Here is a 25771-nt window from a genome sequence, read left to right on the forward strand (position 1 = left end):
CCAAATCACACGGAAATCGAAGCAAGACACACAGGGAGGCGGTCAATCAGGACATGTAATAACCATGGACCAGTTAAGTCAACCACATTCTCAACAAAACATAACAGTCCAATTGGAAGGTATGTAGCAGCAAGCCCTGAGTAGCATTGGCTGTGTGAAGTTACATGTGTGCATGCGTGCACACACTCACACGAAAACTGGAACACTGATGCAGGAACCAGGAAACTAACAGGAACAGCATGCAATAAGCAGGAAGGCAACACAACACACACACACACAAACACACCTTTGAAAAACCATGAATGTCAAATCTGGTCTTGCCTAGTTTGCTGGAGGACTCAGACATGCCTACAGGGCTCTCCCAGTCTTTCACTAGAAGGAAGTGGTGACAAATCTTCAACAAAGCCATTACCTCCCCACTGTACGAGGCCAACAAACACAGATTTAATGACTCTGAGGATGAGTCACCACAGTAGTTAATGGTGATGCGATTCCACTGAAAAGATTGCCGCAGATCCTCTCAGAGTTTCAACAATCCCCAGATTGTAGCAATCCACCTTCCAGCAGATGCAGCTTGCTCATGGCTCCTTCAAGACCCATCAGTACCACCCAGTGAGTCAGCCAGGATTAGTGGAGAGCAATGGGAAGGAATCCCTCTCTTCTGCAGCTGAAGACCCTGTCTGTGCAGGGTTCTTAGCCAGCCTGGGACCAAGGGGTGACGCTCAGATCCTACCATATGGCATTGCAGCAGCTGCCATGCCTTTAATCAGCAACAACATTGATTGGTGTGACCAGGAAAAAGATAGCTAAAAATATTACACACAAATCCTGAAGACAAGAATGGACATTTTCCAACAACATTCACAGAACCTCCCCCACTTAAACAACTGTCTTAGAATTTGTGGGGGGAGTTTTCATCTGATCAAATGTATTTGTGCGCAATGAGTAGTAACCAAAGCACACAGAGAGACTCTCTCAAACCACATACTTGAAACAGTTCTCCTCATAAATGCTGTTCCAGATCTTCCAAGCCTCTGGTCCTTTGTAACCTGTGTAGCGTTCAGGATTCAGGAGTAAATCCACATACTCTGCATCAGGAGACTGTATATCTGTGGAGGGAAGGCCTTAGTTGAGGATAAAAGGAAGTGAAGAAACTACATACTCAGGGCCAGATTTTGCAACCTTGACTCACACTGAGTAATACCATCTTCTCTGCATAGCCCCTAGGGGACCAGAGAGCAAGTGTGAAAAATCAGGACACTTCTTTTTTTCAGGGAAGGTGGGGGTATAGTGCAGATGAGACAAAGCTCCTAATATCAAGACGTCGGGTCACCCTAGTAGCCCCTCTGAAAGCAATAGGAACATATCGAAAGAGGAGTATTAAATGAGTAAGGTTTCAGAATCTGGCCCTTAACAACCAACATGTAGGCTATGTCCACACACAACAAGGGAAGCTGTGACTAACACAGGTAGGTGCACCCATGGTAGCTTTAATCTAGCTAGCACAGGTAACAATTGCAGCATGGTCTTCAGCACAGGCTGGTAACCTGAGCATGTACCCAGAACCAGGACACCGGGAATGTTAGCCTATTGCTACTCGTGCTAGCACAGGTGTGTCTACCTGTGCTACAATCACACCTTCATTTGCAGCATAGACACACCCTTACCTGTCTTCTAGTTTCAAGTCTGAGCCACACTGTGAATCCACTGAAAAATGAAAGTTAAAACCTGTGTGTCCAAAGATAGATAGTTGCCACTTTAATGAAACTGCAAAGATCAACGGACATATTTTTACAGAAAGGAGCCTGCATGACACAGCACGTGTACATGCATGCACCTTGTTACAGGGGGACAGTTTTCCAGCATTCAGTACTGCCAGCTGGAATGCTTCCAGTTGCAAAGGAGTCTATGAAGTACAGAGTATTTCACTTTGTCCTGGTCTACACTTAAAAGTTAGGCTGACATAGCATGGGACTCAGGGGGGTTAAAAATTTGCACCCTTGAGCACCGTAGCTAAGAAGATCTAACCCCCAGTGTAAACCGTGTAGAATGCTTCCATCACTCTAGCTACTGGTACCTAGGGAGGCTGAGTTCCTACAGTAACAGGAAAACCCCTTCCGTGGCTATGGGAAACAACAGCACTACAGTACCACTGCTGTGCTGCTGAAGCACCCTTAGTGTAAACATGGCCGTTGTCTCAACCATTACAGAGTTAAGGAATATGGAAAGTCAGGTTTACCACTGCAGCAAATTTGACAAGGGATAGTTCTTCTTGCATCTCTTCAAAAAAGTACAAATAAAGATTAAACACAAAGAATTCAGACTTACTAGAATATTATTCCACAGCTTAAATTTTTACAAAGATTTCAGACTTTGCAATCAGCCTTTGTTTAAATATTGTCACAAAATCATTCACACTAGACAGAGCCTCATACCATCAGCTTCACAAAAGTTGTCTGAAGAATCTTCATGCTGGGTCCACTGAAGCATGGCTCGCTGGGTTTCCTCGCTATAGAGAATAAAGAGAGAGTTTGAGAGTCAATATTAATTTTTCTTTATGACAAATGTAATGATTTATTGAATGAAATTATACCTCAAAGATTCATTAACGGCACCAAGTCTCTTAGCCTCCTCACATTCTCCAACATGTTTACTGGCTTCTTCTGAATACTAGAAGGCAAAGAGGAAATAGCTGATTTTCTGCATTTAAAATCCTTCCCCAAATCCACTAAAGTATTTGGTCTGATTTTCAAAAAATGCTGGGCACCTCTAGCTCACAATTGTCTGTCAATATTTCATCTTAACCTGTATTTCTACAAAAGGAGCAGGATACTTGAAGATGTTTAGAGGCCCATGCGATTGTAGTGATCACTTTGAATTTCACCTCAAAAGTCCCCACTGGCAACTTCTGAAACTCCAAGAACTTAGTTGTTTTGAATGGGAAGTAGTTTTATGAGCATTGTGACATTAAAAAGGGGCAATATTCTAAACAGCAATTGTCAGGAGGAACAGAGGTTATTTGTGGTATACTTGATGTCAACCTGATTAGAGAGGTTTGTATCAGCTGTAGTGAAATTTAACAGTCACATGTCATACCATTCATACAGACACACATACCTTATAGCTTGCAGATTCAGCTCCACCAGGGACTTCGTTCTGAAATGCAAGATATAAAACTGAGACACGTTTTATCCATCGTGCTGATGTGGTCTTCTAGTCTAATTTCAAGAAACATTAGGAAACTGACCAAAAATCTTTCAATAAAATTAATTAGAGGAGCAACGTGGTTTTAGGATTAAGGCACTGGACTGGGATTCAAGAGATCTTGGCTCAAATCCTAACTCCTCCCTAGATTTCCTGTGAGATTCATAGATTTCACAGCCAGAAAGGACCACTGTGATCATCTAGTCTGACCTCCTGTATAGCGCAGGCCATAGAATTCCTAGAGCAGAGCTCTTAGAAAAACATCTCACCTTGACTGAAAAATTGTCAGTGATAGAGGATCCACCATGACCCTTGGTCAATTGTTCCAAAAGTTAATTACTCTCACAGTTAAAAATGTACATCTGATTTCCAGTCTCAATTGATCTAGCTTCAACTTCCAGCCTTTGGATTGTGTTATACGTTTCTCTGCTACACTGAAGTGCTCACTATTAAATATTCGTTCCCCATGTAGGTAGGTATAGACTGTAATCAAGTCAACTCTTAACCTTCTCTTTGTTAAGATAAATATATTGAGCTCTTTGAGTCTATCACTATAAGTCATGTTTTTTATTCCTTTAAGCATTCTCATGGCTCTTCTCTGGACCCTCTCCAACAATTTATCAACATCCTTCTTAATTTTAGGCATTTCCTTTAGGGCCTTATTCTCATTTACATTTAGGCTCCTCTCTACTGCCATAGTAGTGTAAGGAGGCTTAGCGTACACCAGAATCAGGCCCCAAGTCTCTTTTTACCTCAGTTTCCTTATTCCCTCAAAAGGGAATAATAATGCTTGCTTTCTTATCCCATAGGGATGCTGGGAGGCTAATTCATTAACATTTGTGAGGCACTTAGATATTATGGGGGGCGTGCCACAGAAAAACCAATAAGAAATTAATATTCATGTTGTCTTTTTGGGAGGAGGGGGAAGAAGGAAGATGAAATTAGCCAAATGTAGCAGAATACACAGTATGTGTGAGTGAGTGGTAATTCTTCCTGATCTAGACTGTGGTAAAGTGTTACATCAGCTGGTATATTTCCTGTTAATCAGGCCTCCCCACCTCTATATCTGAGATGTTACAACATGGCTATCCAGGGAAGAAAAGCCAATTCTCTTCCTAGGCAAGATTACTTAAATGCACACTGTGCTTTTTAAGGATACGTGAAAATTAACTATAGTGACACGGAAAACATAATCTAAATAGGATCAGCTCATACCAGGCAGCCTTCTACCTTTAGAGTACTATATTCTTTTGACTGCTTTCATCCAGGGTGGATTTGATTTAAATCACTAGTCAGGAAGACTCGATTTAATCATGGTTTTCTACATAAAAGTGCATTCTTGTTGATTGTTACAACCTTAACACATATTCTTCACAACTCAGAGATAGATGTAGGTTTCATTTTTAGAAGGTATACACTATACATTTTTAAACTGATATATTTTGAAAACTTTTCAGATTAGTTCTACAGCTATATCAAAAAATGAATGTTTGTTTGGTTATTTCATTTACCAAAAGTAATTAAAGCAGATATTTATGAAGTCTTTGGGAGGTGAACTATCTCCAATTAAACAGGTTAATCATTAATATTTGGAGGATTTTCTCGCCATGCTGTACTAGGAGGAGAACATTACCAGACAGACATTTACATTTTTTTTAATTTAACTAAAACAAAATGTATTCTGGATTTTTTTCTTCAACAGCAAACATAATATTTTAACAAAAAAGCATATGTCCCTCGCTTTTCACATTTATCTCCAGACTTCTCCTCCTTGTCCAGATCTATTCCGCCCCCAACAATCTTCTATTCACTGAACTTTTTGAAACTCTGCACTTATCTATATAAGCCTGATCAGAAAGCTACAATTGTGTTAGCTACAGTAAGGAAATGCATGGATTGCTGTCCTCTGTAAAGACTGGCTAGAGAAGAAACAAGTTACTGTGGCCAGATTTGTAAAGGTATTTAGGCATTGCTGTGCACAGCCTTGCAACACTTAGCCGATTTAGGAGCTAAGTCTCATTTTCAATGACTGTCAATGGGATTTTGGCTCCTAAATGCCTGAATCCCTTTTGAAAATGAGACTTAGGGTATGTCTACACTACGGGATTATTCCGATTTTACATAAACCGGTTTTGTAAAACAGATTGTATAAAGTCAAGTGCACACGGCCACACTAAGCACATTAATTCAGCGGTGTGCGTCCATGTACCGAGGCTAGCGTCAATTTCCGGAGCGTTGCACTGTGGGTAGCTATCCCGTAGCTATCCCATAGTTCCCGCAGTCTCCCCTGCCCATTGGAATTCTGGGTTGAGATCCCAATGCAAAAAACAGTGTCACGGGTGATTCTGAGTAAATGTCGTCACTCAATCCTTCCTCCGTGAAAGCAACGGCAGACAATCATTTTGCGCCCTTTTTCCCTGGATTGCCCTGGCAGACGCCATAGCATGGCAACCATGGAGCCCGTTTTGCCTTTTGTCACTGTATGTGCACTGGATGCTGCTGACAGATGCGGTACTGCAGTGCTACACAGCAGCATTCATTTGCCTTTGCAAGGTAGCAGAGACGGTTACCATCCCTATTGCACCGTCTGCCATGCCATTGTAAATTGGCAATGAGATGACGGTTATCAGTCGTTCTGTACCGTCTGCTGCTGTCATAGGTGCTCCTGGCTGGCCTCGCTGAGGTCGGCCGGGGGCGCATGGACAAAAATGGGAATGACTCCCCGGGTCATTCCCTTCTTTATGTTTGGTCTAAAAATAGAGTCAGTCCTGCCTAGAATATGGGGCAAGTGTACTACAGAACCAGAGAACACAGCAGCTCCGTGTCAGAGCCCCAGAGATCCCGCAGAAACGATGATCTGCATGCCATTCTAGGGGGTGCCCCTGCAACAACCCCACCCGTTGCTTCCCTCCTCCCCCAACCCTCCTGGGCTACCGTGGCAGTGTCCTCCCATTTGTGTGATGAAGTAATAAAGAATGCAGGAATAAGAAACCCTGACTTTTTAGTGAGATAAAATGAGGGGGAGGAAGCCTCCTTCTGCTATGATAGTCCAGGCAGGACATTAAAGGGTGGCGGGGAGAGGAGCCCAGCCTCCCACTGCTATGATAGTCCAGGCAGTACAGAATCTTTTCTTTAGACATGAAAGGGGTGGGGCTGATGGAGCTCAGCCCCCAGTTGCTATGATGAAGACGGTTACCAGCCGTTCTGTACCATCTGCCGGGAATGACCAGGAGTCATTCCCATTTTTACCCAGGCGCCCCCGGCCGACCTCACCGAGGCCAGCCAGGAGCACTCACGGGCTGATGATGACAATGGATAGCAGTCATATTGTACAGTCTGCCACCGGGAAGGGGATGCTGGTGTTCAGCGCTGCAGCACCCCGTCTACCAGCAGCATGTGGTAGACATAGGGTGACATTGAAAAAAGGCAAGAAACGTTTCTTTTTCCTTTTCTTTCCGGGGGGGGTGGAGGGAGGGTGTAAATTGACGACATACACCCTGAAACACCCGGGGAAATGTTTTTGACCCTTCAGGCATTTGGAGCCCAGCCAAGAATGCAAATGCTTTTTGGAGACTGCAGGGACTGTGGGATAGCTGGAGTCCTCCGTACCCCCTCCCTCCCTCCCTCCATGAGCGTCCATTTGATTCTTTGGCTTTCCGTTACGCTTGTCACACAGCACTGTGCTGTGGCCTCTGTCTATCATAGCCTGGAGATTTTTTCAAATGCTTTGTCATTTCATCTTCTGTAACGGAGCTCTGATAGAACAGATTTGTCTCCCCATACAGTGATCAGATCCAGTATCTCCCGTACGGTCCATGCTGGAGCTCTTTTTGGATTTGGGACTGCATCGCCATCCGTGCTGATCAGAGCTCCACACTGGGCAAACAGGAAATGAAATTCAAAAGTTCGCGGGGCTTTTCCTGTCTACCTGGCCAGTGCATCCGAGTTCAGATGGCTTTCCAGAGCGGTCACAATGGTGCACTGTGGGATACCACCTGGAGGCCAATACTGTCGATTTGCGGCCACACTAACCCTAATCCGACATGGCAATACCGATTTCAGCGCTACTCCTCTCGTCGGGGAGGAGTACAGAAATTGGTTTAAAGAGCTCTTTATATCGATATAAAGGGCCTCGTTGTGTGGACGGGTGCAGGGTTAAATCGGTTTAACACTGCTAAATTCGGTTTAAACGCATAGTGTAGACCAGACCTTAGGTGTTGAGGTGCTGGGCACAGCAGCAATGCCTAAATACCGTTACAAATCTGGACCTGAATAGATTCGTGTACTTACAGATGCACAAGGCTTTACTGCGCAGTCTCTTATCCCACAGTGACTGCTGTCATTCCAAAAAGGGCAAGGTTTCTTTAGGTTTACCTATAAAGAATTATATATAAAAAATAATTACATATTATACAAATCCACATAACCAAGCCAATGATATGAACCACAGCCTAATTTAACAACACTTGTTACCTTAGAAGTAGATCTAAGCCATAACTTTTGCAATAATTCTCATTTAGGGTGTAACTCAGCACACAGCAATCCACCCTTTTAAAAGGGCTTAAGTGACGCATGGCTCATGCTCTGGCTTTCTACACAGGAGTGAACTTCACGACTGGTGAAAAGATTCAGGATAAACTTTTGTACTTCTCTCTCTCACACGAAAAATGTTTTCAGTTGAGATCATAGAATTCAAGATCAGAAGGGACCATTATGATCATCTAGTCTGACCTCCTGCAAGATGCAGGGGAGACCAAAAAGTTCTTGTTAGACAAGATGACCTTACAGATGACGTTAAATATGGTGACATTAAAGATTTCAGACGTTTGGTAGCGCATTTTTCAGGGCATTTCTTAGATGCTCCTGGGCCTAGAGCAGATTCTCAATTACCCCCTTATCTGCCTCAAAATATCAACCTCCAAGCAGTGCTCTTCTGAACAACCCTAACATGTAGTGATTTTTTTTAAACAGTAATAGACAAAACTACCACCAAATTGGGGGAGGGATAGCTCAGTGGTTTGAGCCTTGGCCTGCTAAACCCAGGGTTGTGAGTTCAATCCTTGAGGGGGCCATTTAGAGATCAGGGGCAATCATCTGTCTGGGGATTGGCCCTGCTTTGAGCAGGGCATTGGACTAGATACCTCCTGAGGTCCCTTCCAACCCTGATATTCTCTGATGAATATACTCAAACATTGCCTCATGTTTGACTCCCCAGGTAGAAAGCTTTTTTAAAGCACAAATGGCCAAATTCTGCACTCACTTACAGCCAGTGCTTAATTTCTAATGAAAGAGGTACAGGGGCTCAAGCAATTTTTTTACATTCATCACTGATGCAGCAAGCCCAGAGGTGCTGGGGCTACGAGCTGCCAAACCTAGACGTGCCAGAACTGCCCTGGCACAAATTCAGCACTGCTTATATTCATGCAACTCCAGCAAGGTTATTATGGGTGTAACTGCAGGCAGAATTTGGCCCGTAAAGGACCAGTTTAATAAAAACTGGATAGACGTTATAATGACCAATTCGCTTGGTCTTGTTAAGTGCTTCTTCGTGCGTACAAACAAAATATTGTTCTCACTGCACAGCTTTTGCCCCAGCAAATACTTTCCATACTTCACCTGGCATAAAAACCACTTCCCTGCTCTACCACTAAAGCCTTTAAGGGGGAAAAAAATGCTTCAGAAGCAATTCTTATATAAAGTTTTAATTTATTTGAAGACTATGTTGCCTCAAATTAAGGTTCTCCGAATAGTATGAAAGTCTGAATTGTTATGATCATGTTCCTAAAACAAGAATACACGAATTAAAAGATAATTGATAACTTATATGGAGGAGATTTAAAAAAAAAACCCACAAAAACACACTACTTATCTAGTCCCGACATATTTTTGGCAATGAATATAATTTTCTAATATGAAAATACCTTGTAATGTCTAAAGTAGTCACTTTCCAGAAGTTTATTTAATCTAGGAAAAAGCTTGTTGTTGTTAAATGTATCTATGGTTTCAACATCACAGGTGCAATCGTCTAAGTAACCAGTGACCTGTTGAATAAAAAATAAAATGACAAATATGAACAAAATATAGGATTTTTAAGTACAGTGCACAATATTTAATACAAAACGTCTTCCCAGACTTTTCCTAAGAGGCTACCAGATAAGGAGGTTAAGGAGAATTAACAAGCATTCAACCCTGCTGTACTGGCTTGGTATTTTTTATTTTTTTAGACACAGCTTTGAGAATTGTCTTGTGCCTTTTGCAATATATCTTGGTGTCTGTAAATCTTTGTGGAGGAATGCCCTTTCTCCAAAACGTAGTCATTGTTGGCATATTGCTGAAGAGTTGATATGTCATGAATACTTCACTCCTTTAAAAAAAAAAAAAAGATTCTGATTGAAACATTTGACTAAGTTGTATTATTACACATACACTCTTGTCCTGTCTACAAAGCATGCATAAATACACTCCTTTGGCCACATACATTGTATATGTACAATTTTAGGGCCTGATCCAGCAAGATGCTGAATGCCCTGAACTTTAACGGAACTATACCAATGGCAATTGCCTGCCTAGGTTCTTATAGAACAACAATCCCTGTAGCATCACAGGCCTGGTCTACACTCGGGGGGTGGGAGGAGAGGGAAGTCGATGTAAGATATGCAACTTCAGCTACGGGAATACCATAGCTGAAGTCAACGTATCTTATTTCGAGTTACCTCCCGTCCGCACGGTGCGGGATCAACGGCCGCGGCTCCCCTGTCGACTCCGCTACCGCCGCTCGCTCCAGTGGAGTTCCGGAGTCGACGGGAGCACGTTCGGGGATCGATATATCGCGTCTAGACGAGACGCGATATACCGATCCCCGATAAATGGATCGTAGTCTGGATGTACCCTCAGGGTTGTAAGGAGTGCCAGTCCCCTGCATTAAGACCAATTAAGCAATAACAATACCACCATCAGAACTCACAACGACCAAAATAAAGTCCTATTAAACCACTTTATTAAACCGTTTTTAGGCAATTGTGTTGCTGCCATTTTACTTTATTTAATCGGAACCGGACAAAATGTGATGGAATCTCTTCTGCCATCGATTACAGAGATCCAAGAAAACATTCATGTTAAATCTAGTTTAAAAAGCCAATGTGTCTTGCATCATTCCAAAGCAACTCAGTGGGCTGTTGTTGAGTGCTTTTTTAAGACCGCATGAGAAGACAGATTCATTTGTGATCTTACTGCACACAGATTGCTGGCTCAAAGAGGAAGCTGCACAATGTCAAATAAGTAGACAGAGTAGGAAGTAAACAACTCAGCGTTAAAACACCTGAGCCAGAAGTACTCTCAGCACCCAACCCTTTACATTACGTTGGTGACTTATATTGGATTTTGACACATCAGTCCAACATACGGCAATGTGGCATTATCCAGTGTTGGGTAATATTACAGTTTTGGAAATTCAAGGATTTAAGACCAAGAAGGACTTTATATTTAAATAGATATATTCGTTTATGAAGTGAATACCCACAGGAAGTTTGTTACAGTTTATTATAATAGGTTCCCTTGACCCTGTCCTTCAACACCTATCAAAAATAGCAGAACTCTATAGCACATAACCATTTACACGCACAGACAAAATATTAGTTCATTCTCCAAAATGTCCGATCATGTCAAATCTCAGCTCCCTCTTCATTGTACTGGAAGCAAAGCTGCAGGCAGAGGCAGAAGGAGAGGACAATGGAAAACAGAGGATCCTTACAGGCATCAAGGTCAGTGACAGCTAAGTGTAAATTTGTAATGGTGCTGTTCGAGCGATTGCCAGGGGGTGACAGGAATAATACTCGAAGAGAAGCAAGGAACAAAGTAAATACGGAGCTATATAGACAGCAGAATTTTTTTGTTGTTGTTGTTTTCAAGGACTTCTTGTTAATTCTCTTGTCTCACTTGCAAGTAATTCAGTCTTGGTCCTTATTTTTCAAGCACTCATCAGTTTGGGCCCAGGATACCTAAAGATCCGGGACGAGGGCTACAGAAATGGGTCTGCTCCTCAGGCCCAAAAGAACTGTGTGAAGTAGGATAAATCTCCTCTGTTTGGGGGACTGAGCTTTCTCAGGGGCTGGTCCCAGACTGAGGAATGAAATCCCACAGCAGCAAAGTACCACCACCAACCTTCCTACATTCCACCCCAGGGAAGGCACACTTCTTTGCCCTGCCTTCTCTGGGGCAAACACAGAGCAGCATGGACACCTATCAGATTATTTTAAAAATATATATACATTTACAAATTATTGTTGGGAAAGGGAAGAATGAAAGAACGAGCCAGGCAAGAGATGCTAGTCACCTCACTTGAAGACTTCTGTAAGGCGCTCTGATAACTTCGTGAAGGCCACATACAAATCTGAACAGAACAGTGCTAATCACCCCTGGGGCAATTCAACACCTTCTTGCTCCCTTCCCCCACCCCCAAAGGGGGCAGGGGGCAATGGAACACTTTCCTCCTAGATAGTGGTTAAACAAGGAAAGAAAGAGTGGATGGAACAATTAGCACTCTGCGGGAAAAGCTCCAGATGACTGACTTTGCAATGGCCTAGTCTGCTGGCTGAGGAATAAGGAGCCCAGTCTCCAGACCTGAATCTCTTCTATTGTGCGTCAGTACTGTGGAATTGACTCCTTTAAAGAAATCATTTGGGCAGCCTGGACCACAGTCAAGGCTTGCTGAACTCAATGGAAAGGGAAGTCTACCTTACCATGCTAGCACTCCTGCTTCCCCATTACAAAACTATGGTTCTATGTTTGGTTTTGGAGTCTCCTGTTTTACAAAGCAAACCTAGTACTATTTCCTACACCTGACCTCATGTTTTCAGTATAAACATTGACATTTCCAGCCCTACATTTCTACGATTCCGTAACTGGGAAACTGGAGGGGTTTTGCATTGCAATGGCTGTAAAATTAAGAGCTCAGCAATTAAGATTATCACAAGGCTAAACCACCCAATTAAAAAAAATTAACTGACTAATCCCTAGTCTACACTCATTTCTGTTTCAAAATCCTCACTGCTAACTTTCTGGAAATATTGCATTCTTCAGTTAAGCCAGGGAACGCGCTGCACTGTGATCCAGCCGGCTGTTCAGAGCTACTGTGGTGCAAATCTGGGCAGCTAATGATTCAGCTACACTAGAAAAAGGTTCCATTCTGAGAACACGTTGGTCCCGCAGGCATCCTTGAAAAACATGGAATATCTGCATGGGGAAGTGCTTCAAAGGGCATGCATGCCAAACACCGCTGGGATTAGATTTGCTTTCACTGATTCAGCCTGAGCGGTTTTGATCTGCAGTGTGGAGGGCAATACCACCAGCATGGATGGATGGCAGTACCACTGTGCAGACAGTTCCCCTGGGCACTGACTGTCTTTTGAAACAGCCCAGATTCCGCTGCTTCTGGGAGCTGCAGTATAGGGAGCCAGCGAGCACTGGAACTGGGTTTGGAACAGCACAAGGGAAAAGAATAGGCCACGCAGAGGGTTCCGAACAATTCAGCACGGCTAGTGTACGCACATGGAACTCCTCGCTCCACTGACAATTCCCATTGACTTAATACACTCAGGAATTCACTCTTTGTGCTCCACACAGTTCTAGCCTACCAGTTAGGAATGGTTCAGTTCTGGAGCATACACATGGTCTAGCGGGCACTACTGGCCTGCTTACCTACCACTGCCTCCCTTCCTGAGGAGCCAAAGGCTGGAGACAATGTAAAGGGAGACAGAACAGGAGCCAGTGAAGCCAGGAAGCCTCCAAGATGCTGAAGCTTGAGACACCAGAGGTCCCATAGAAAAGAGCTACCGAGCACTGTATGTGATCCAAACCTCCTAGAGGACTGAAGCGATGCTACTGGTGGAAGGAGAAAGGTCCCAAGAAGACTAATAAGGCTTCCATTTCACTTTTGCCCTGGCTAAGCTGACCCGCTCTAGAAAGTCTAGAAATAGCCAAGATCAAAATGCAAAGTCCAGCCAGGAAACACAAGAATACACCTCTGGTCTAGTGTAATTCCAGAGTTACAATGTTCCTTATAGGTTCTTATATGGACATACATCACTGTTTCAATGTCTTTCCCTGCCGCTTTAGGCCCCTTAGCAGAAGCCGTAATGTTATTTATTTGGATATCTACAGCGCCTACTGTCATGGCAGCGATGTCTTAATTATAAATGTGTTCACAACATATGCCACACGCTAAGTGACATCTTTAAAAAATAAATATTTATCTGGAACAGTTGTTCAAGATGAAACACACAAGCTGATATACTCACAAACATGTGCCACATGCTTCATTGTTCCTAGGACTCGCTGAGCTGAACAGTTGGGTTTCCTTGAGCCCAGAGGCTAGGGCAGGTTTTGCCCAAGCGAAAGGAGGCATCACTAAAGCTATGGTGAAGCCAAAGATGGACGGGGTGCGTAAGCATGACATGAGGCAAGAGGGCAGGGCTGGTTCTGCCCAAATACAAGATAGCAACACTAAAGCTATGATGCAGTTGCAGCTGGCAGATACAAACATCCCAGACAATATGAGTGGCCCAGATTCTTGAAGAAGTCTGGGGCCTTCTTGTGAACAAATGCAACTGGAACTCAGTATGCACGTCTAATTAACTCTAATGCTAATGTATCGGCATGGCATGTGTACCTAACACAGCCATTAGATCACTGCAATATTTTGGTACTAAACCCTAATCAGATAAAAATCTTACAACATCTCCCCTGCTTTTGTTCTTCCTCCTTCACTTCATCTCCCTCCTTTCCCTCATCTAGTTCTCCACTCTTCTGCAATTGTCCTCTCTGCTCTATCCCCTCTACTTTCGTCCCCCATGTCTGGTTTGCTCCCTCCTCCCTCGCTTTCTCTCGGTCACCCCCTTCCTTTTCATTCCCCAGTCCAACTCCCATTTAAGTCAGTGCAAAGACTCCCACAAGCTTCCAAGGTAATGAAATCGGGGGGGGGGGGGTCTTTCTCCACCTGCTGCCACCTGTCCCCAGCCCAGCTGTGGAGTGGGGAAGATGGTGACACATTACCCTGCCATCCCCACCTGCAGCCAGAACAGGAAGTGGGATCATCTCAGAGGATGGAACGAGGAGCATCTTTTAGCCTGTATCTGCAGTCACCCTGGTTCCCACCTCACAGCTCTCCCTGCTTGTGGTACTCCACAAATTTGGGATCAACTCATTTTTTGAGAGTTGGCAGCTCATGGCCAGAGGGAGATCTTCAGTTATGGAAGCTCCTAAGCCCACCTTCTGCCACAGTGGCTGTACACTGGGATCTAGTTAGTCCTCCCCCACCTCATCCAGGTGATTCCTATATGACATGAGGGCCAAGACTGGGCTTGTAGGGCTCTTACGTTAGCCTCACTGGTAGCTCCAGGAGCAAGGTGCAGAGCTGTGCGTTCAGCAGTATCTCACCTATTGAGTTCCCTGGCAGCATCTCACACTGTGGAGACTGAAGTTGCGTCAGGTGACATTTCAGAGTGTGTCTCTGCAGCAGGGAGCTGCAGCTGCCAATAGAGTTAGAAGATGCATCCCAGTTTTGCTCCACAGATGACACTATGGAGACATTTTGAGTGTCGTCGGCAGGTATGAATTGCTGCCTCAGTGGTCAGGGCAAAGCTTGAAAATGCAAACTTAAGGAGCTCATTCTCCTAGCCCGTTGCTTTGACTATGCCGCCCCTTCTTTGCCTTCCTCCACTCATTCCCCCTTCTCTGTCTCTTTAAACACAAGCTACTTGTCTTCACTTGGAAGGCCCTTCATAGCCTATTCCCACCCCACCCATCATCTCTTACTCACTACCGAAGCATCTAGTCAGCCCTTCAGTTAGACCATGATGTCAGCCTCCATCACGCACTCATTAAATTTTCAAACAGGAACCTTGGTGCCCCTACTGCTTGGGAGGAACTCCCCAAAAACATCCGCAAAGCCCTGTCATTCTCCCCCTTCAAATCCTTCCAAAAAAAACTCTCCTTTGCCATCTTGCCTAGCAAAAACTTGACAGACGTTAGTGTGCTGATACCACGCCCGATCACACTGATCAATATTGTCTCACTGTTTCCTTGACTTCCCCGCCTGTCCGTATCCATCTGTTGTCTCTGGTCTTATACTTAGATTGTAAGCTCTTTGGGGACCATCTTTTTGTTCTGTCTCTGTCCAGCACCTAACACGTGCTGAGTTCTTGGTCCATGACAAGGGCTCCTAGGCACTACCGTAATAAGAAAAAAGAAAAGGAACGCTAAAAATCTGTTCAAGGAGCAAAGGATCAGATATTCTTGAGGCCCAACTTCTCACATTTTCTATTATGGCCAGGTACCAAACTGACAAAAAAACAAACAAACCCACACCCTTGTGTTATTTGAATAACCTTCATTTGCCTAACTGCACAATGTTCGACCAAAATCCAGGTTGCCCATCACCAAACAGCTGCACTGTTTCCACAAAGCAACTACACAGGTCTGTAAACAACATATGTGCAGTAAGTTCCTGGGAGTCCACAGGGAGACTTGATTAATGATTGATTAGAGCATATAATGAATCATAAACAAAAATATCTAAGTGGAGGATGAGCTGTTTGTAAAGTTATTGGGACAGAGATGTTGAACTAATATTTAGTGCTAATGAGACAGATGGTAAAGCAGCAACATTATGTGAAATTGTTACGTTGTTTTTAGTTACACAGGGCTGTTTTTGATAACAAAGTTTCAGAACTGAGTAGTGGTGGCTTTAATGTAAAGGAACTGTAACATAGCTGTCAAAAAAGTTAGGCCTCAATCTCCCCCATGGGGAGCCCCACTGAAACCAGCCTACGTGGAGCTCATTGCAGAATCAGGATCTATTTGGTCCACCCTCTGAAATGTTGTGAGTGCTAGTTTTATCTTAAGTCTGTACCAACATCCCCAATGTCATCCTATGCCATGTCTGAACTAATGGGGTCATACAAGCTATTCTCTTTCCTTACACAACACACTGTCAGCACATAACCAAACCCGTTTTGTGAAGGTGATAAAGTTCGGGATACCTCGATTATGAAAAATGCTATTAACAAAACAAATTACATCTCTACCCCGATACAATGTGACCCGATATAACACGAATTCGGATATAACGCGGTAAAGCAGTGCTTGGGGGTGGGGCGGGGCTGCACTCCAGCGGATCAAAGCAAGTTCGATATAACGTGGTTTCACCTATAACACGGTAAGATTTTTTGGCTCCCGAGGACAGCGTTATATCAGAGTAGAGGTGTATATTCTAAAAGAAAAGGCAGCAGAAAAAAACCTGGCTTTAGAGAGCTCAGATGCACAAGTTATAGCGCCAACCGTTCCCACCCAAAGGAAAAATAAAAGAACAAGCACTTCAGTGTGCATATGCAAAGCACTATTCTATGTCTGTCCCATACTGCTTTATACGGTGGTACTTGCTTTTCATTAGACTTGTACGTGTGTGAATGAATGCCTCTTTCTCCCAGTCGCTATTCAGTCTCTGTGGTTATATATAGGCAAAACACCTTTAAAGAACTGAACAACATATTTTATTCTTTATCAGCAGTATATGTCTGATATCTGAATATCAAGTCTATGGGCTTTGAGATCCACAACTGGAAGAGGCTATGTACATGAAAATGATTATTAACCCAAGCCAGTTGTGCAATTCCATAGTTCCCATTTCCCACTTCCTTTTTTATAGATGGAAAAGAAAGAGGAAGTTAATGCAAAACCTATTATTGTCACATTGAGGTTACAAGGTTTAAAGATGGGTCAGAAAATGAAAGTGTTAAATATTTCATTGCAATTTTAACTCATCTAGGCCCCAAATCCTACAAATGAGCCAATACAGAACCCACCAAAGTCGGGGATTCTGCGTGGGGTCCATTCATATAATTGCAAGATCTGGTCCTTACGTTGCACATACATTAAACAGCCTAAACAGCAACCATGTATGGCTTAAACACAGCAGGACAGATCCTCAGCTGGTGTAAGTCAGCATAGCTTCACTGAAATTAATGGAGCTATGCTGCTTTAAACCAGCTGAGGATCTGACCCAGCATATGCAATGTGGAAGAGTTAACATTGCAACAAAAACTTTATTATACATTTACACAGTCTTAACATTGGATTTTATATTTTAATCTCTTCTACAAGAGAGGCTTGTACACAAGACAAATCTCAAAACCTGTCAAAATCTCTCTCTTGCTTTCTTCTCTCTCCTGAATATCAGAACCATAAGGAATATCACATTCCCAGCAGTCAGGAGCTAAGTGAGAAACAGGACAGATAGGAAGATTTCACCCTCAGATACTATAGTGATGTACATCCTTGAAATACCTTAGACCAGTCCATTATTTTTTTGCCAAGGTCCAAATTTCTTGGTCAAGGTATAGTCAAGGTCCAGACTTCAGAGAAAATAGTAAAACAACAATCACAATAAGTAAACAGAGGCGGCTCTATGTATTTTGCCACCCCAAGCACGGCAGTCAGGCAGCTTTTGGTGGCACGCCTGCGGGAGGTCCGCCGATCCCTCACCTTCGGTGTACCCGCCGCCAAATTGCCGCCGAATCCGCAGGACCGGCGGACCTTCCGCAGGCATGCCGCCGAATCCACATTAACAGCAGACCTCCCTCAGGCAAGCCGCCGAAGGCAGCCTGACTGCCACCCTAATGGTGACCGGCAGGCCGCCGCCCGCAGCTCACTGCCCCAGGCACGCGCTTGGTGCGCTGGTGCCTTGAGCTGCCCCTGTAAGTAAATAAAAAGATTTTGGGGTCCATTGAAAAGCATCTGGCGGTCAAGATTTGGCCTGCGGTCCCCCTATTGACTATCCCTGGCCTAAGGACTATAATAAGCCTGCAAAGTATACAGTCTCTTACCCCTGATGATGGGTCCCTCCCGCTCAGGGAAGAGACGCACTGGCACTGGAAGCATATACTGCTACTGTCCATGCTGTGCCTGTGGTTTCACAGTGTCACCGATTCCAAGGGCAGAAGGGACCATTGTGATCACCTAGTCCAGCAGTTCTTAAACTGTGGGTTGGGACCCCAAAGTGGGTCACAACCCCGTTTTAATGGGGTCGCCAGGGCTGGCTTAGACTTGCTGGGGTCTGGGGCCAAAGCCCTAGCCCGAGGGCTTCAGGTTACAGGTCCCCTGCCGGCGGCAAGGGCTTCGGCCCCCTGGCCTGGGGAGGTGGGGCTTTGGCTTTCCTCCCCTCCCTGGGTGGGCTCTGGCTTCAGTCCCACCTCCTGGCGTCCTGTAATAATTTTTGTTGTCAGAAGGGGGTCGCGGTGCAATGAAGTTTGAGAACCCCTGGCCTAGTCTGACCTCCTATATAGTTCAGGCCAAAATAATTCCTAGAACAGAGCTTTTAGAAACACAATCCACCCTTGACTGAGAAATTCTCTGTGATGGACAATCCACCACGACCCTTGGTCAAACGTTTGAACAGTTAACAGAGACTTTCAAACTCCAGCACTGGCAAGCCAGCCCTAACGCTCACACAGTTCTGGAGACCCACCCTTCACAACACAGGTTAAGGAGGAGATTAGTGAGTGCCCAGGCCGGGCAGGAGGGGTACAAGGAGGAGACACTGCAGAACTGGAATTAATTTGCAACCTGGACACCATCAAATTAGGCCTGAATAAAGACTGGGAGTGGATGGGTCATTACAAGAACTAACAAAAACCTAATTTCCCGACGCTAATTTGCCACAACTGTTACTCTCACCTTCTTGTTAACGGTTTGAAATGAGCCACCCTGATTACCACCACAAGAGTGATTTTTCATCCTGTTGATAATAGCCCACTTTAATTGACTTGTCTCAACTCCCCACTTGGTAAGGCAACTCCCATCTTTTCATGTACTGCTGTATATCTCTTCCTACTGGATTTTCCACTCCATGCACCTGATGAAGTGGCTTCTAGCCCACGAAAGCTTATGCCCAAAGAAATGTGTTAGTCTATAAGGTGCCACAAGGACTCCTCGTTGTTTTAGGGAGGAGACAGGTAGGGGAGGATGTGACAGGTGTGGGGATAGATAAACATGCAGACAACATGGGTGTGGGGATGGGGGGTAGGACACACTGTGACAGACACCGCGGGGAGGCGCAGATGGGGGGACAGGATGGACAGACAGACACGCGGGGAGGCGCAGAGGGAGGAGAGGAGGGACGGACAGATACGGGAGGGAGTGGGAGAGGACAGACACGGGGAGGCAGAGAGGGGAGAGAAGGAGGGACGGACAGACAGGGGAGAGAGGAGGGAGGGACGGACAGACAGGGGAGAGGAGGGAGGGACGGATGGGCACAGGGAGAGGAGGGAGGGACGGGCACAGGGGAGAGGAGGGAGGGAGAGGAGGGACGGAGGAGGGAGGACGGGCACAGGGGAGGGAGGGACAGACAGACACCGGGAGGAGGCACAGAGGGGGAGAGGAGGGAGGGACAGGCACCTGGGGAGAGGAGGGAGGGACGGCACAGACAGGGGAGGAGGGACAGACAGACACCGGGAGGAGGCACAGAGGGGGGAGAGGAGGGATGGACAGACAGACAGGGAGGGAGGGAGGAGGGAGGGACACACAGAGGGGGAGGCGCGGAGGAGGAGGGGGGAGAGGAGGGAGGGGACAGACACGGGGAGGCACAGAGGAGGGAGGAGGACAGACGGGAGGGAAGGCACAGAGGGGAGAGGAGGGAGGGACGGGCACAGGGGGGGAGAGGAGGGAGGGACGTGCACCGGCAGGAGGCGCAGAGGGGGGAGAGGAGGGACGGACAGACACTGGGAGGGAGGGACGGACAGATACCGGAGGGAGTGGGAAAGGACAGACACGGGGAGGCGCAGAGGGGGGAGAGGAGGGACGGACAGACACTGGGAGGGAGGGAAGGAGGGACGGACAGACGCGCGGGGCGCACAGGCCGGGCCGGGGCTCTCACCTGGCAGAAGCACCTCTGCTCCGCGGAGCCCGGCAGCGGCTGCCCGGCGGCCGCCCCGGGTCCCAGCCCCGCCGCCCCGAGCAGCCCCAGCAGCAGCCAGCGCAGGTCGCAGCGGCCCATGGCGCGGGTCTGCGCGGGGCTGCCCGGCGCGGGGACTAGACCCGGCCGGGCGGCCCGGCCCCGCCCCGCTAGGCGCGGCCGGGATTTCCCGGCCAGGAAGCTGCTGACGTGCGACGCGGCCCGCACCCGGGCCCCGGCCTGACCTGGCCCTGCCCCATTGGCGGAGCCGCGGGCGGGCGGGAAGCGGTGATGCGTCCCCAGGGCCCGCCCAACCCTGCGCGGCAGCGGGACCGCTCCGCGCCCAGCCGCCAGCCCCTGCACCCGCCTCGAACCGTGCCAGTGCCCGCGAGCCGAGCCAGGCCGGCGCACCGGGCTACACTCGGATCTGCCAATGCACCCAGCCCTGGCAACACCCAGCTGTGCCAATGCACCAAAATGTGCCATACACCAAACCATGGCAACACCCAGCCGTGCCAATGCACCAAAATGTGCCATGCACCAAACCATGGCAACACCCAGCCGTGCCAATGCACCAAAATGTGCCATGCACCAAACCATGGCAACACCCAGCCGTGCCAATGCACCAAGTGTGTCATGCACCAAACCATGGCAACACCCAGCCGTGCCAATGCACCAAAATGTGTCATGCACCAAACCATGGCAACACCCAGCCGTGCCAATGCACCAAGTGTGCCATGCACCAAACCATGGCAACACCCAGCTGTGCCAATGCACCAAGTGTGTCATGCACCAAACCATGGCAACACCCAGCCGTGCCAATGCACCAAAATGTGCCATGCACCAAACCATGGCAACACCCAGCCATGCCAATGCACCAAAATGTGCCATGCACCAAACCATGGCAACACCCAGCCGTGCCAATGCACCAAGTGTGCCATGCACCAAACCATGGCAACACCCAGCCGTGACAATGCACCAAACCATGGCAGCACCCAGCCATGACAATGGACTAAGTGTGCCATTCACCAAACCATGGCAACACCCAGCTGTGCCAATGCACCAAAATGTGCCATGGACCCGGCCCTGGCAACACCCAGCCATGCCAATGCACCAAGTGTGCCATGCACCAAACCATGGCAACACCCAGCCGTGACAATGTACCAAAATGTGCCATGCACCAAACCATGGCAACACCCAGCCGTGCCAATGCACCAAGTGTGTCATGCACCAAACCATGGCAACACCCAGCCGTGCCAATGCACCAAGTGTGCCATGCACCAAACCATGGCAACACCCAGCCATGACAATGTACCAAAATGTGCCATGCACCCAGCCCTGGCAACACCCAGCCGTGCCAATGCACCAAACCATGGCAACACCCTGCCGTGCCAATACACCAAGTGTGCCATGCACCCTGCCCTGGCAACACCCAGCTGTGCCAATGCACCAAGTGTGCCATGCACCCGGCCCTAGCAACACCCAGCTGTGCCAATACACCAAGTGTGTCATGCACCAAACCATGGCAACACCCAGCCGTGCCAATGCACCAAACCATGGCAACACCCAGCCATGCCAATGCACCAAGTGTGCCATGCACCAAACCATGGCAACACCCAGCCATGCCAATGCACCAGGCTACACTCGGATCTTCCAACGCACCAGGCCCTGGCAACACCCAGCCGTGCCAATGCACCAGGCTACACTGGCATCTGCCATGCACCAGGCCCTAGCACAGTGATTCTCAACCTTTTGTATTGGTGACCCCTTTCATATAGCAAGCCTCTGAGTGTGGAACTCTCTCCCCTCCCCCCATAAATTAAAAACACTTTTTAATATGTTTAACACCATTATAAATGCTGGAGGCAAAGCAGGGTTTGGGGTGGAGGCTGACAGCTTGCGACCCCCAAAGTAATAACCTCACAACCCTCTGAGGGATCCCAACACCCAGTTTGAGAACCCCTGCCCAAGCAACACCCAGCCATGCCAATGCGCCAAAGTGTGCCATGCACCAAACCATGGCAACACCCAGCCATGCCAATGCACCAGGCTACACTGGCATCTGCCATGCACCTGTTGCAACACCAAGCCATGCCTATGCACTGAAGTGTGCCATGCACCAGGCCATGGCAACACCATAAACTGTCATGGGATAAGAGGGAAGCTTAAAGTAACTGGTTAAAAGATAGGAAACAAAGGTTAGGAATAAATGGTCAGTTTTCAGAATGGAGAGAGGTAAATAGTGGTGTCCCCCAGGGGTCTGTACTGGGCCCAGTCCTATTTAAAATATTCATAAGCAATCTGGAAAAAGGGATAAAAGGTGAGGTGGCAAAATTTGCAGATGATACAAAACTACTCAAAATAGTTAAGTCCCAGTCGGACTGCGACGAGCTACAAAGGGATCTCACAAAACCAGGTGACTGGGCAAAAAAATGGCAGATGAAATTCAATGTTGATAAATGCAAAGTAACGCACATTAGAAAACATAATCCCAACTATGCATATAAAATAATGGGATCTAAATTAGCTGTTGCCATTCAAGAAAGAGATCTTGGAGTCATAGTAGATAATTCTCAGCAAACATTCACTCAATGTGCAGCGGCAGTCAAAAAAGCAAACAGAATGTTTGGAATCATTAGGAAAAGGATAGATAATAAGATAGAAAATATCATATTGCCTCTATATAAATCCATGGTACGCCCACATCTTGAATACTGGGTGCAGATCTGGTCCCCCCATCTCAAAAAAAGATATATTGGAATTGGTACAGAAAAGGGCAACAAAAATGATTAAGGGTATGGAACAGCTTCCATATGAGGAGAGATTAATAAGAGTGGAACTTTTCAGCTTGGAAAAGAGACGACTAAGGGGGGATATGATAGAGGTCTATAAAATCATGACTAGTATGGAGAAAGTAAATAAGGACGTGTTCTTTACTCCTTCTCAAAACACAAGATCTAGGGGTCACCAAATTAAATTAATTGGCAGCAGGTTTAAAACAAACAAAAGGAAGTATTTCTTCACACAACACACAGCCAAGCTGTGGAACTCCTTGCCAGAGGATGTTGTGAAGGCCAAGACTATAACAGAGTTAAAAAAGAACTAGATAAGTTCAGGGAGGATGGGTCCATCAATGGCTATTAGCCAGGATGGGCAGGCATCCAAAACCAAACCAACACCAAGCCATGCCAATGGACTAAATGGCACTGGAATCTGCCATGCACCAAACAATGTCAATCCACCAAACTGTTGTTAACTACTGTGCTATCCACCAAATAACATAGGAATCTGATGCGCCAGTGCTCCAAACCGTACCAGCATATAGCCATACACCAAACCATGTCATGTAGACCACATCTGGCATCAGCTTGTGCCAGTGTTTCAATCACACATCCAACTTTTCTACAGAACAGCCACACCACACACCAAACAGTAGTACTATGCACTGAACTACCACCCACACACAAACTATGCCAACGTACAGTGGCACCATTCACTGAACTATACAAAGCCCAGTCACAACCATCCCACACAAGAACCATGCAACTGACTTCAGCTGATGGCACTCAGCATCTCTGAGGATTGGGCCCTGTATATGTTACATCCATGACTGAAAGACTTCAACCATGCTGTTGAAAACAACCATGCTTCACAAAACATGCTCAAGACAACTTCCACCCAGCAAGGTTATATTATGGCTTCTGTAGAGTGACCAGACAGCAAATGTGAAACATCAGAACAGGGGGTGGGGGTAATAGGCACCTGTATAAGAAAAAGACCCCAAAATCGGGACTGTCCCTATAAAATCGGGACATCTGGTCACCGTAGGCTTCTCATCATGGCTTAACCTAGGCCTTGATCCCGCAAATACTTACGCATATGTATAAGTTTACTCACATCCTATTGAACTCATGGATAAAGAATTTTGCAGGATTGGACCAATGGTTTGTATTGTAAACATGTTGAGGATGGAGACAAACCAAGTGTCGGCACCTCATTGTTTGAAACTAGTTTCAAAAATTGTTACATGTCTTTGTGTGGACTGGTCTGATGGGAGTCAAGAATTTTTACTGTTTATCTATAAACTACTAAGTAAAGCAATACATTCTTTCTTTATAATGACCTAGATTTCTCCCTGTGCGCGTCATCAACAGGCAGAACCCTGACACAATCATTCTCTGGAAAGCAGCAGGTAGAGTGTGATAATGTACAAAATGAGTAATTCTGCAGAGGTCACTCAGCTGTTGCAACTGAAACCTTAGTGCAACTCTGATGCATCCTTGACTGAACTGTAGTTAAAGAATGTCTTTGTTGGTTTACCTGCAATTGACTCTTCACTATGCAAATTACATTTAAGTCATTTGATTATTCATGTAATTGTTATATTATAAAACTGATACTATGTGCTTTTACCACACCCACCGTCTGAGGACTCAAAGCACCTCACAACTTCTCAGTAAAAATGGGAAATAAAAATAGCCTTTGCTTTACGAAAAGGGAAATTAAGGCACTGAAGATTAAGGCCAGTGTTTTCAACCCTGGGTGCCTAAAGTTAGCCACCTAGCTCCATGTTTAGACACCCTGATAAAAGTGGTCTGGTTTTCAAAAGCACTGATCCCTCACAGCTTCCATTGACATCTTCCAGTGCAGTGCAGCAAATCTGAAAACGACGTCTATTCAAGGCCGCATTCCTGCAACTGACAGCATGTGAGTGGACTGCTGTGTCCATTCAGAACCCCAGTGTCTGTAGTGAGTGCAGCAGCCTGGCCACATGGACCACAAGGGAAGATCGGGACCTAAGGCCTAGATCCTCAGAGGTATTCAGGTGCCTGAAGTGCCCATATACCTTTGAGGATCTGGGTCTAAATGCCTAAATATGGAGTTAGATGCCTAAAGTTAGGAACCCATGTATGATAATTTTTGCCAGTGTAACTTGCCAAGGGTTAAACAATCTGTAGCCATAAAATTCAGGTCTTGTGACTCACAGTCCTGTTCTTGATCCACAGGGCCATTTTCTCACCATTTTGCTGCTCACATTTCTTGCATTTGAAGTCTCCTCGTTGTCTTCCTGTGTCTCTTGGAATTCCAATGGGAAGGCGCTCCATTAGGTTGGCATCAACACAGTGAGATGGCATGACAACTGGATGGCCCTAACACCAAATGTAGTGGAAGTTACTTGTGACTTTCTTACCTTGTGTGCCATTTTAATGATTTCTGAAGCAGCAGTGGCCAGTGGGAATCATGGTCTTCAGTGCCAGGAAGCAGGGAAAGGACTGTGGCCACTGGCCAGGGGAGGAGCGTCCAACCAGATGGCCTGCGTCTTCTGTAGATCCCGGGGACCCACAGGGTTTGATGGTGTTGTCACAGTTCAGGGTAGCTGCACATATATTTAACCTTTACTGGTCCAGCAAAGTCACCCACGCTTAGGCTTCCAGACCCCAGTCATCACCATCTCTCTCGCCTTCCTGCCCAGGGTATTTCCAGACTGAACAGTTCCCTGCCTTCATTGTGTTATTCCTGGCAAAGGATAATCTGCAGAAGCAGGCTGACTTGCTTGCTCTTCAGAGACTAATAATGTAACTGCCCACAGTTATAAGTTACCACACAACTCTTTCTAAGCCT

At 46.2% G+C, this 25771-nt stretch overlaps 1 protein-coding gene across 5 annotated transcripts in view; it reads right to left on the bottom strand.

Annotated features, from left to right (window-relative positions):
* ERO1A (endoplasmic reticulum oxidoreductase 1 alpha) overlaps positions 1-25367 on the bottom strand; it is a 41214-nt gene extending 15847 nt beyond the window's left edge. For 2 of the 5 annotated variants that reach the window (XM_039536670.1, XM_039536669.1), the window contains exons 1-7: positions 20132-20406; positions 9126-9245; positions 7495-7578; positions 3118-3156; positions 2594-2670; positions 2436-2509; positions 989-1109 (exon numbers count right to left, since the gene is read on the bottom strand). In XM_039536670.1, the coding sequence (XP_039392604.1) occupies positions 989-1109; positions 2436-2509; positions 2594-2670; positions 3118-3156; positions 7495-7578; positions 9126-9245; positions 20132-20251 (635 nt within the window). In that variant the 5' untranslated portion in view covers positions 20252-20406. Of the gene's footprint in view, positions 1-988; positions 1110-2435; positions 2510-2593; positions 2671-3117; positions 3157-7494; positions 7579-9125; positions 9247-13499; positions 13530-15211; positions 15409-20131; positions 20407-25340 lie in introns of those variants that run through there. The other 3 variants (XM_039536674.1, XM_039536672.1, XM_039536673.1) reach the window with 3 other exon arrangements.
* Between the last annotated feature and the right edge of the window lie 404 nt (positions 25368-25771).

Source organism: Mauremys reevesii, linkage group 4, assembly GCF_016161935.1.
Source record: "Mauremys reevesii isolate NIE-2019 linkage group 4, ASM1616193v1, whole genome shotgun sequence".
Lineage (NCBI taxonomy): Eukaryota > Metazoa > Chordata > Testudines > Geoemydidae > Mauremys > Mauremys reevesii.